The sequence below is a fragment of the Ostrinia nubilalis genome, chromosome 23, assembly GCF_963855985.1.
Source record: "Ostrinia nubilalis chromosome 23, ilOstNubi1.1, whole genome shotgun sequence".
In the NCBI taxonomy this organism is placed as follows: domain Eukaryota; kingdom Metazoa; phylum Arthropoda; class Insecta; order Lepidoptera; family Crambidae; genus Ostrinia; species Ostrinia nubilalis.
The window spans coordinates 12,258,712-12,268,337 of NC_087110.1; the positions used below are offsets into that span (position 1 = coordinate 12,258,712).

General features: G+C 36.0%; 1 protein-coding gene across 1 annotated transcript in view; it reads left to right on the plus strand.

Moving 5' to 3' along the window:
* The window catches only part of LOC135083240 (uncharacterized), a 70,954-nt gene extending 61,615 nt beyond the window's left edge, over positions 1–9,339 (plus strand). The window contains exons 18-19 of the mRNA XM_063977979.1: positions 2,644–2,735; positions 7,894–9,339. Coding sequence (XP_063834049.1) covers positions 2,644–2,735; positions 7,894–9,339 — 1,538 coding nt within the window. The remainder of the gene's footprint in view (positions 1–2,643; positions 2,736–7,893) is intronic.
* Positions 9,340–9,626: the final 287 nt, after the last annotated feature.

Genomic DNA, 9,626 nt, shown 5'->3' on the forward strand with positions numbered 1-9,626 from the left:
AGAGCGCGCCCAAAGGTAACCTTACACAACAACACGTAGGAATAACGCACTTCTGTCAAAAGACTCCAAGTGTTGTGGCGTGACATCCACTTCCCGCCGCTACAGCGCTAAAGGTATTGTTTTAACGCACTATGCTAACGCACATAGGCTAAGCGATCGGCTCAACTCCGTCAACGGGTTAAATGTATCGAAAAGCCCGCTCGCTGCAGCTGTGAGCGCTATCAAGAGTGCGCCCAAAGGTAACCTTACTTAACAGCACCTAGGAATAACGCACCTGCTAATAAACCGATTCCCACAGCTGGCAGCAGCTCTTGATGATACTGAACTCATGGGTCTAGTAACATAGGAAAGACGACCAGCTCATCTCTGACAGGCGGGACTTGTCTCGGAGCCCCCTCACTGCTGCAGCTGTTAGCGCTATCAAGAGCGCTCCCAAAGGTAACCTTACACAACAACACGTAGGACTAACGCGCCTGTCAAAAAACTCCATGTGTTGTGGCGTGAAATCCACTTCCCGCCGCTGCAGCGCTAAAGGTATTGTTTTAACGCACTATGCTAACGCACATGAGATAAGCGACCGACTCATCTCCGTCAACGGATTAGAAATATCGAGGAGCCCCTTCGCTGCGGCCGTTAGCGCTATCAAGAGCGCGCCCAAAGGTAAAGAGTAGTTATACTACTACGCATTATTTCTAGGATTTGATGCGTTAGATCAACCCCCTAGGAGCGTGCCAAAAGGTACTTTTTAAAGCACCAAACCTAACAGACTTGCTATGAAGCGGGGTGTTGTCCACTCACCCTCACTGGTAGCTTCTCTTCTCACTCAATCACGAGTCTAGTCACATGTGCTAAGGAGCGCTGTAATCTTACTTAGAACTGTTCGCTCCTCGCCGCCAGCAACGGCTCTTGAATCCTAAACGTATTGTTTTAACGCACTATGCTAACGCACATGAGCTAAGTGACCGGCTCATCCCGTCAAAGGGTAAGACGTGTCGCGGAGCTCCCTCGCTTGCTACTGTCGGACCTATTAAGAGCGCGCCGAAAAATCTTATACAACAAAACGTAGGACCACAGAATAATAATAAGTACTACGTACAGAAGTTTTACTTCGCGAAGGTATTAAAAAAAATGTATGCTCAATGTCACTAACAATATGGTGTAATTTAGCCTGTCTCAAGAGTCAAGCACCATTTTGTTGACAAACGTCAGTGATCGGCACTGCGCCGAAACTATAGGGCTGACTTCGGTAAAATGATGTGACGTGAGGTGCCAAACTGCGGAAAATGGCGGAGGAAATACATGATTTAGTTAGCATGAATTATCATGAATAATATTAACTACTTATTTACCTATCAGTGTCTTGAGGCAACTTAAAAAAGTACATTCTGTGTTTGTATTATTATTTAAGCAGTTAAATACTGCACAGTATTTAGTACACCATTTTCTTCCATCATACACAAGAATACGCGTGCGTGAGTCAATGTTCGCTCGTATGTGAGGCCTTGTCGAATCGTATCCTGTAGGTGGGCCATCGTGCGTGTTTTGTTTTCGATGTAAACTCGCGGAGATGAACAGGCCTGGTAGGACTAACATGCCTGGCAATGGTTTCGATGTACGCGAAGACCATTTTCCGTTTCTTTTGCAGCGTCTCTTGATGCTTATTTTTTTAATTCAGCATTATAATAATCAATAAAAAGATTGTTTTGGTGTTCTGAAACTAGGTAATCACTGTAATCATTGAGCTTGGAGTGAACAATTATTATGAGATATAAATAAACACTAGCAACAACTAAACAAATAAACTCAACCTTCAGAACCTGATAAGGGTTATCGTAAATCAAATATATGAGTCTGTATTTGATTGAAGTAAAGTCATAATATTGTTCATTTGTGTAACATTAACCATTTAATCATAGTGAATAGAGCTCTATACAAGTATGCCTTAACGGATTTTTTTAATAATAAAGGAGACAAAACAGTGATTTTGAAACGATATAACACAGTTTATCAGGTATTAAATATTATAAATGTGTCAGTTTTCTAAAAATAGAGCACTCTTTTTATCTTGCGTTTTCCATTTTGTTTTGTGTTATTGCTCTTTATGTGGTTTATTTGTTTTGACTTCAAGTCAGTAACCACCGTGTGGTTCTGGCAGGAAGAATAGGGACCACCCTCACATTCGATTTTAGATTGGGGAAGTATTTTTTTGCTTTTGTTATAGTCGCTTCTATGGGAGAAAAAATACTTATGTGAACATAAGTCAGGCTTTCCAAACAAGGCCAAAGTGAAGAGTGTAGATCAAGTCCTCCATTTTGCTATGGTAAATTGTAGGGTTCATGAGAGAGATGGGGAGGCGTAGAGAAGGCGCTGGATGCAGGACGCCACCAACCGGACGATGTGGAAGTCATTGGGGGAGGCCTATGTTTAGCAGTGGACGTCCTGTGGCTGAAATGATGATGATTATGAAATTGTAGTTAGTTTTCCTACAGTGGAGATATCTTTATTTACAATAAACAGAATTTTTTTTAAACTAAGGCAAACTTAACTCTAAACAAAATAAAAATATAAACTATATTATTATATTATTATGAAGATGATGATGAAGTAGCTAATTATATTAAATTAAACTCTCCTTTGTTCCAGGAATTGTTACGATAGGTATCGCAAAACCTCTTCCCTGCAGTACGGTAGTGGGTGGGGAGAAAGCCAACGGACACAGTATGCAGAGTAGTCAGGTATGTACATTATTTACTTTAAACCTTATATACCTACATAAAATATTAGTCATTTCAATTTGATTACAATTTTTGAAAAAAAAATTGAAAATGCGTTCGTACCTAACGGAACGATTAATATGTTTTTTTAATCCAACACTTTTTTTTTATCTTGTATTTGAAATAAAAATCGAAATATTTAAAAAATATGTTTACAAAAAGTATTTTAATGAATCGGACCAATCCCCTATGTTTTTTAAACAAAATACCCGAATTTTTATTTGTACAGTCGATAGCACATCAGATGAAACATTTTGATTCCAAAATTGTCATTTTACAACTTCATAAGACCCAAAAGTGTTAGCTTGATGTGCCTGTACTTCGCCGTATCGTGAAAATTTTACTGTTTTATTTTTGTTTGAAAATACACGTATTTTAAAACTAAAATTGATACGTAATTATTCCTCTTACTAATAAAAACTGTCCAAAAATATGTAATCACTGTTTTCTTTCTCTGTCTTTTGTTTTATTTGACAGTAGAAACAAAACACTGTGTACTATTTTTCCGTTTGACGTTTATATTGGTGAGGAGAATATACATTATACATAAATTCGTATAAACCGTTTGAGTGTTGTGTATATTGTACACTGAGGGGACAGTATCTGACAGTAAGTTATTTTTAAGCTTTTCTATACGCTTAGAGCAGTACTTACAATAATGTAGCATGCAATTTTTTACATATTTACATATTTTTCTTACTTAAACAAATAATTTTGTACAATAAAGGGAATAGAAAAAAATTACCGCTCTAAGATAATAAGTAATACTGTTGATTTTGTTTTTGATGTTTCTGTTGTGATCTCCCTTTAGTGTACAATACGAATGCATGCCGTTTGTCTAATTAGAATGTTAACTAGCTAACCGTAATCTTCAGTATAATGCAATGAAGCTGTGGTGTGCTAGAAGTAAAACTTCAGAATAAAAAAAATCGAAGATGTTGTGAAAAGTATAGCTGGTTTTTTTTTTTAATTTCGTTTATAACGTCAATGAATTTCTAATATTGCCTAAGTTAAAATCGTTACTTTACTGCAAAGCAGAAAAAAAATTGAGATACAAATGCCAGCATCAAAGTGTTCATATTTTTTGTACAAAATCTTGTCCACAGACATCAACAGGTTTTCCTTCTAAACTACTGTAGACATTACATTTTGCACATCGTCCTTTTTAAATTGTTTTTGGTAATAATTCAATTCTAAGCACATCACAGCTTACATTCATTTATCTCAAGACGGACTAACTCTTAAAATAAATACTAATACATACTGAAAATTACTTAACAACTTCACAAACGAAACCACAAACTATTCCGCTCTCTTTCTTCCAGAAACTGGAGTACTTCACGAAAATCCTGCGCCTCATCATGTCTCTCCACCGCGACATCCTGGAATTACAACTCCAGTGTTCCCAGGACTACGACCCTGCACCCCCTCTCCCTTCCCCCTTCAGGGTCCCCCCCAAGATTAAAGCAGAGATCACCATGAAATGACAGGAGGAAAAGCTGAGGTATTCGGTCACAGTCGAAGTGCCGGACGGCGCGCGGTCCGATGACGTGCCGAAGTGCGAGGAAACCAAGATTTGAAATGGAACGCAAATGGAACTGTTACGGAGTGGACTGATTGAAATTGAAATTGATATTGGATCTGAAGGGAACTGCTACCGGATGATCAGAATTGTATTCGTTGAAGGTAAAGTAGATATTGTATTTAAAAACAAACAGTCTAAAGGAACTAAAGCAAACTCTAATTCTATGTAGTTGAAGCCTAAGGAGGCAGTTCTGCTAGCCAGTTTGTAACAGGGACTGCCTATTATAGATCATTTCATCCACGAAGACTGATGACTTCGATGACTCTTTTATAATGCGAACAGCTAGGGACTGGAAATCGTTGCCTGCTGCCGTCTTTCCTGAAAACTACATTCCGGGCCTTTTCAAGGCGAGAGTGAATAGGCACTTACAGGGCAGATTATGTACCATCCTAGACTGCATCCCACTAAACATCAGGTGCGATTGTGGTCAAATACCTGCCTTGTTTTGCATAAAAAAAAAGACGCGCCCCACCTATTTTTGGTCTCGATCGCGCGGGGTGCGGGGAGTTTGCTCCTAGCGGCATTACTGTAGTATGCGTGATGGATAATGTAGCGTGTACCGATAACACTCAAACATTAGCGGAAGAATGGTGGGGCGCGTCTTCGTGGATGAAACGATCTATAACAGATCTCTTTGCTGCTTCTTTGACTATTGTATATGTCATGATTTACCACTTGACCGTCAATGAAACCTCAACCAATAAAGGTCAACGTAATGTGAAAGAAACCTGAAGACCGAGTGCCGCAGTAGTGTGTATGATTAAAAAAAAGATATTGTGATTGATTAAATGATGTGTTGGATAATCAGGCTCATTTAATCCTGTAATGTTGATGCTTTGGTTTGGCCAAACTGGTAGACGGTTTGGAGAATGGCAACGATTGTTGAAAGTTAGGTTTAAGAAGAAATATAGCCAAAAGATGCTATAAGATGTATCTAGACGTGAAAACAAGCGTGATAATACGAGTAACCGTATGTATAAAATATTCACTTCAAGATAAATCCTTTGTATAGAATTTTGTTTTGGTTCTGAAGAAGTTTAAAGGGTTGAAATAATTTAGATAATTTAGGACGAATATTTTGTAGAAACAATAGAAGACCATTCCCAATAAGTTTTTATTTGTTAAAAATCTAGTTATGTAAATAACTAACTATAATAATTATATTTAATATAATATACAAATGCTAGGTGTATCTTCTTCAGTCTAATAATTTTCCAACATGCTATTCTCATCGTTCCTAGAATATCTCATGTCAATTTTCTCACTATTTAGAACTATCTTCCAATTTCCCTAATTAAAGTTGGTACAGTAAATTAGTTATAAGATATGAATGCGTCCGGATATGTAATTTTAGGGAAAAATCAATTAAAAATTAAATCGTGACCGTAGTTTCTATAATTATGTGTTAAAGAGTAAAATTTACCTATTTATAGGTATAAAGCGTGATTGTATATATTGGCTAAAAGAAAGAATATTTACGTTATGTATAATTTTCGTATGTAGGTATGTTAACCCATTGACGAAAATGTTAAAAAATAGCCAGACCTAGTAAAAAATTAATGTTGAAAGACTTGTGATTATTGTTTTTTTATAGTATTTATAATTGGAATTATTTAGTACTAAATAATTATTTTTCTTTCTTTCTTTCTTTCTGAAATTATTATCTTGAAAAAAGAAATAAAAATACGGTATTATAAAAATAATATTACCTACATTTCGTAATATTTCTAAATGTTAAAGATACACTGTAAAAAGTGTAAAAGTATTTATTATTTGTTTCGCATTGAAATGTATGTGCTCAAATAAAGAAGCATTTATAATCGTTCGCTTACAGGAAATTTGTAACATATCATAGGTGTAAGGTTGAGAGAACATTCGGAAATATTATTAGTTAAAAAATATGAATAATATTGGGTGAAATATTTTATTTTCAACAAAAAAGACACCAAAGTTAAAATAATAAACATCAGTTTACAAGACTGTCTTTAGAGCCCCAAAAAGTGTGAATTGAAAGTTTTAAAGTTACACAATATTTACCAATGTAAAATTTACAAAAAAAAATGATATTATTTTTTACAAAGTTTTATTTTAATAATGTATATTTACATAATAATAGGTTTAATATAGGTAGCTAGTATTCCAACCAAATTGTAATATAAGGGCAAAGCCTTCTTAAATGACCCTTGCAATTTGACTTAACTACACTCTGTCAATTTGCAAGAAAACCTCTTGCTATAACAACGTTGGGCCTCTAATATGTACCTACCAGGGGTTTTTGGAACTGACTCTAAATATTATTCTGAGAAGAGCAGTGTACAGTGAAATCAAATGGCTTAGGTATATTACAATTGGTGGATGTAAATTACTGTAAGAGTAAATAATTTCAATTTAGTATACGCATCGCAATAAAATGTTGATGAAGTCAAATTTTGAAAGTCAATAAGAATAGCGTATTCTAGCATTAAGTGAATGTTGTCTAATTTAATTAGGTGCTCTACCTGTATTTTAGGACTAAATGTAACAACTTAAAACTCAATTCCGATTTTAAAACGAGTTTCAAGGCTTAGTAGGTTTTACTTTGTCTCAAGACTCAATTTATTTTAAGCCTTGAAACTAATTTCAAATGTGAGTAAAGTTTTGAGGATAGTTCTAGAATACTAATTACCAGCGAAAGATTTTTATATGTTGCAAAATCACTTGGGATTGTTACTTTTATCATTATCAATTTTACATGAAATGAAATTCATATTATTCAAATATTTTATTCAGTACATTAGGCCTTTTCCAGGGCACTTATACACGTCCCAAATAAAGCTTGCCCTACCACCACTTCGGGACAACATAATAATATTTGCTGAAAAAATGAGGATTTGTTAGAAAACGTAGTTTGGGCAGTTCCCTCGGTGGATCTGGTGGTGGGAAGCCCTGGTCAGCACTCATTATTATATTATATATTATAACCTGGTCGTTGCTTAAATCCTTGGGGGAGGCTTTTGTTAAGCAGTGAACAGGATTTGGTAGAAACAAATATAGTAAAGGTAAATAGTATCAATCTCAAAGTATTTAAATACACTAGAGAATTGTTGTGAATTGTTGTAATAGATATAGTTAAGTCGATGTCCGATGCTTTAAGAGTCTGTGTTAGAAATATATTTATCCAGAAGCTTTGTTATGTGTGTTGCAGAAATAAATGTTGCCAAAGTTATCTACTTCTTTGATTTTTTTGTGGTGAAAACCACACATGCCCGTAGTTAAACGGAAGAGATAAAAATTACACTGAAAAATCCGCATAGGTATTCCCAAACCTTCTATTTTCATTCGTAAATAATTGTAAGATATGCTTTTGAATTATTAATTTAAAATTATTAATTAATTTAAAATAAGCTAAAATCTACCACCATCAAAAAGTTCCATAACTTTATTGATTTTCAATACCACGTAGGTATGTTTCCTACCACCATCAAAAAGTTCCACAATTTTATTTAATTTCAATACCACGTAGGTATGTTTTAAAATGATAAAGTTTTGTTCTAGGAATGTATAAACTCCCTGGCGTCAGACGACCACACCGGCATGGACTCTTTCCATGAGTGCCTTCAAGAGTATGGCGAGGGTCTCGAAGTGGTTCAGATCTGCCTGGAGCCAGAAGAAGCGTCTATCAAGGACGAGGAATTATCCGCTCTAGGCGACCTTAGTTTAGAAGACTGCAAGAAAGACGAAAGAAAAGGTAGTAGAGAAAAAGTTAACGGCATCGGTGAGTTCAAATCTTCGAAATCTGACGATTCTTTAGACGAACCAGATGACGACATGACAATAACAGAAGACGATGTCCTGACTGCCCCTAGAGAGTTAAATTTAAGAAGCAAATCAGCTGATAGAAAAGAAAATGGAGAAAGGAGTCTGTCTAAACAACAGAGTAAAGATATTTCTACCTCTGATGAAATGGTTTTTGCTGTCACACCAACAGGCTTAGAAAGAATAAGCTTCGACCGGTATTGGAAGGAGTGTGACGAAAATAAAGTAGAAAAGAAAAAGTTAGAAGAAATCAAAAGCGATGAGAGTTGGAAGGAATGTATAAATACCCCGAACGATGAAACTATTAGCTTTTACGATGCCACTACTAGAATATCCGTCCAGGAAGATAGCAATTCGCTGTTGTACATCGATCACGACGTAGATGGCTACGAAACGTGTCTCGACGACGACTCTTCTGCAAAGTGTACAGTGAAAAATGCTCGTAAATTTTCCAGCGATAAACACATAAAAGAAAAAAGTAAACACGATAAAATAGCTGTTAGAAACAAAGACAACGACGCAAGTGCCAAAACGTTTGAACAGAACACTGCCAATTCCGTCGACGAGGTGTCGTATACCCGGCCTTACGTGCAGGAGCACATAATTAAGCAGATGAAATCATTGAGAATAGAACCCTTAAATATAAACATTGCCCATAAGAAGCAAAAGAAAAAAAGCCCGACCAAGCCGTCCAAGCACGAAAGAAAGTGTATCGAATATTACAATGACCAAGACGAATGTTTGAAAGAGATTAGACAACAAAAATTAGACGAAGAGGAAAAGAAATATAAAGAGGAACAAAAGAAACTGCTAGATAATAATACAGCTGTGATGGAGAAGAAATTACAGCTAAAAAAGAAGGACCCAAGTGAAGAATCGACGGATCTTGAAAACAACTACGTTTCGGGATGTCATAAGTGTTTTCTAGAAAATTATGCGTATGCCATCACCAAAGCCTATATGGCTGAAGCAAGCGCGTGCAAGTACTGTGAAGTGATACGGGACATGCTAGAAGTTCCTAGAGGTTTAACAGATCGGAGAATGTCAGCGCCAGCGCTGGTGAATCTGGAGAGCCCGATATCAGATACTGATGATGAAGACTTGCTGATGGTGCCTGTATCCCAGAATAGGAGAAAGTCTGCTGGACCCTTGAAGTTTCTTGTGCCTTCTAGAAGAGCGAGGTAAGTCTAGGTTTAAGATATTATAAGTTTATTATTTATTTATTGCATCGTTGTTTATTTGGATTTCAGATTTTAGAAATACAAGTTACCAGCAAACATTATTTTGTTTGATAGCATTACATATCAGAAAACTATCTGAAACTTTGTTAGGAGCTGGTTTAAACTAACTTGTTCAGAAATTAAAAGTCTCACCTTAAAAAATATCGCAGTTATCAGTGGCGGCGTCGCGTCTTTCAGAAAGCTGTAAATAGGTACAATTTCAAACCACAAATCTATTGATTCTTATTCGCC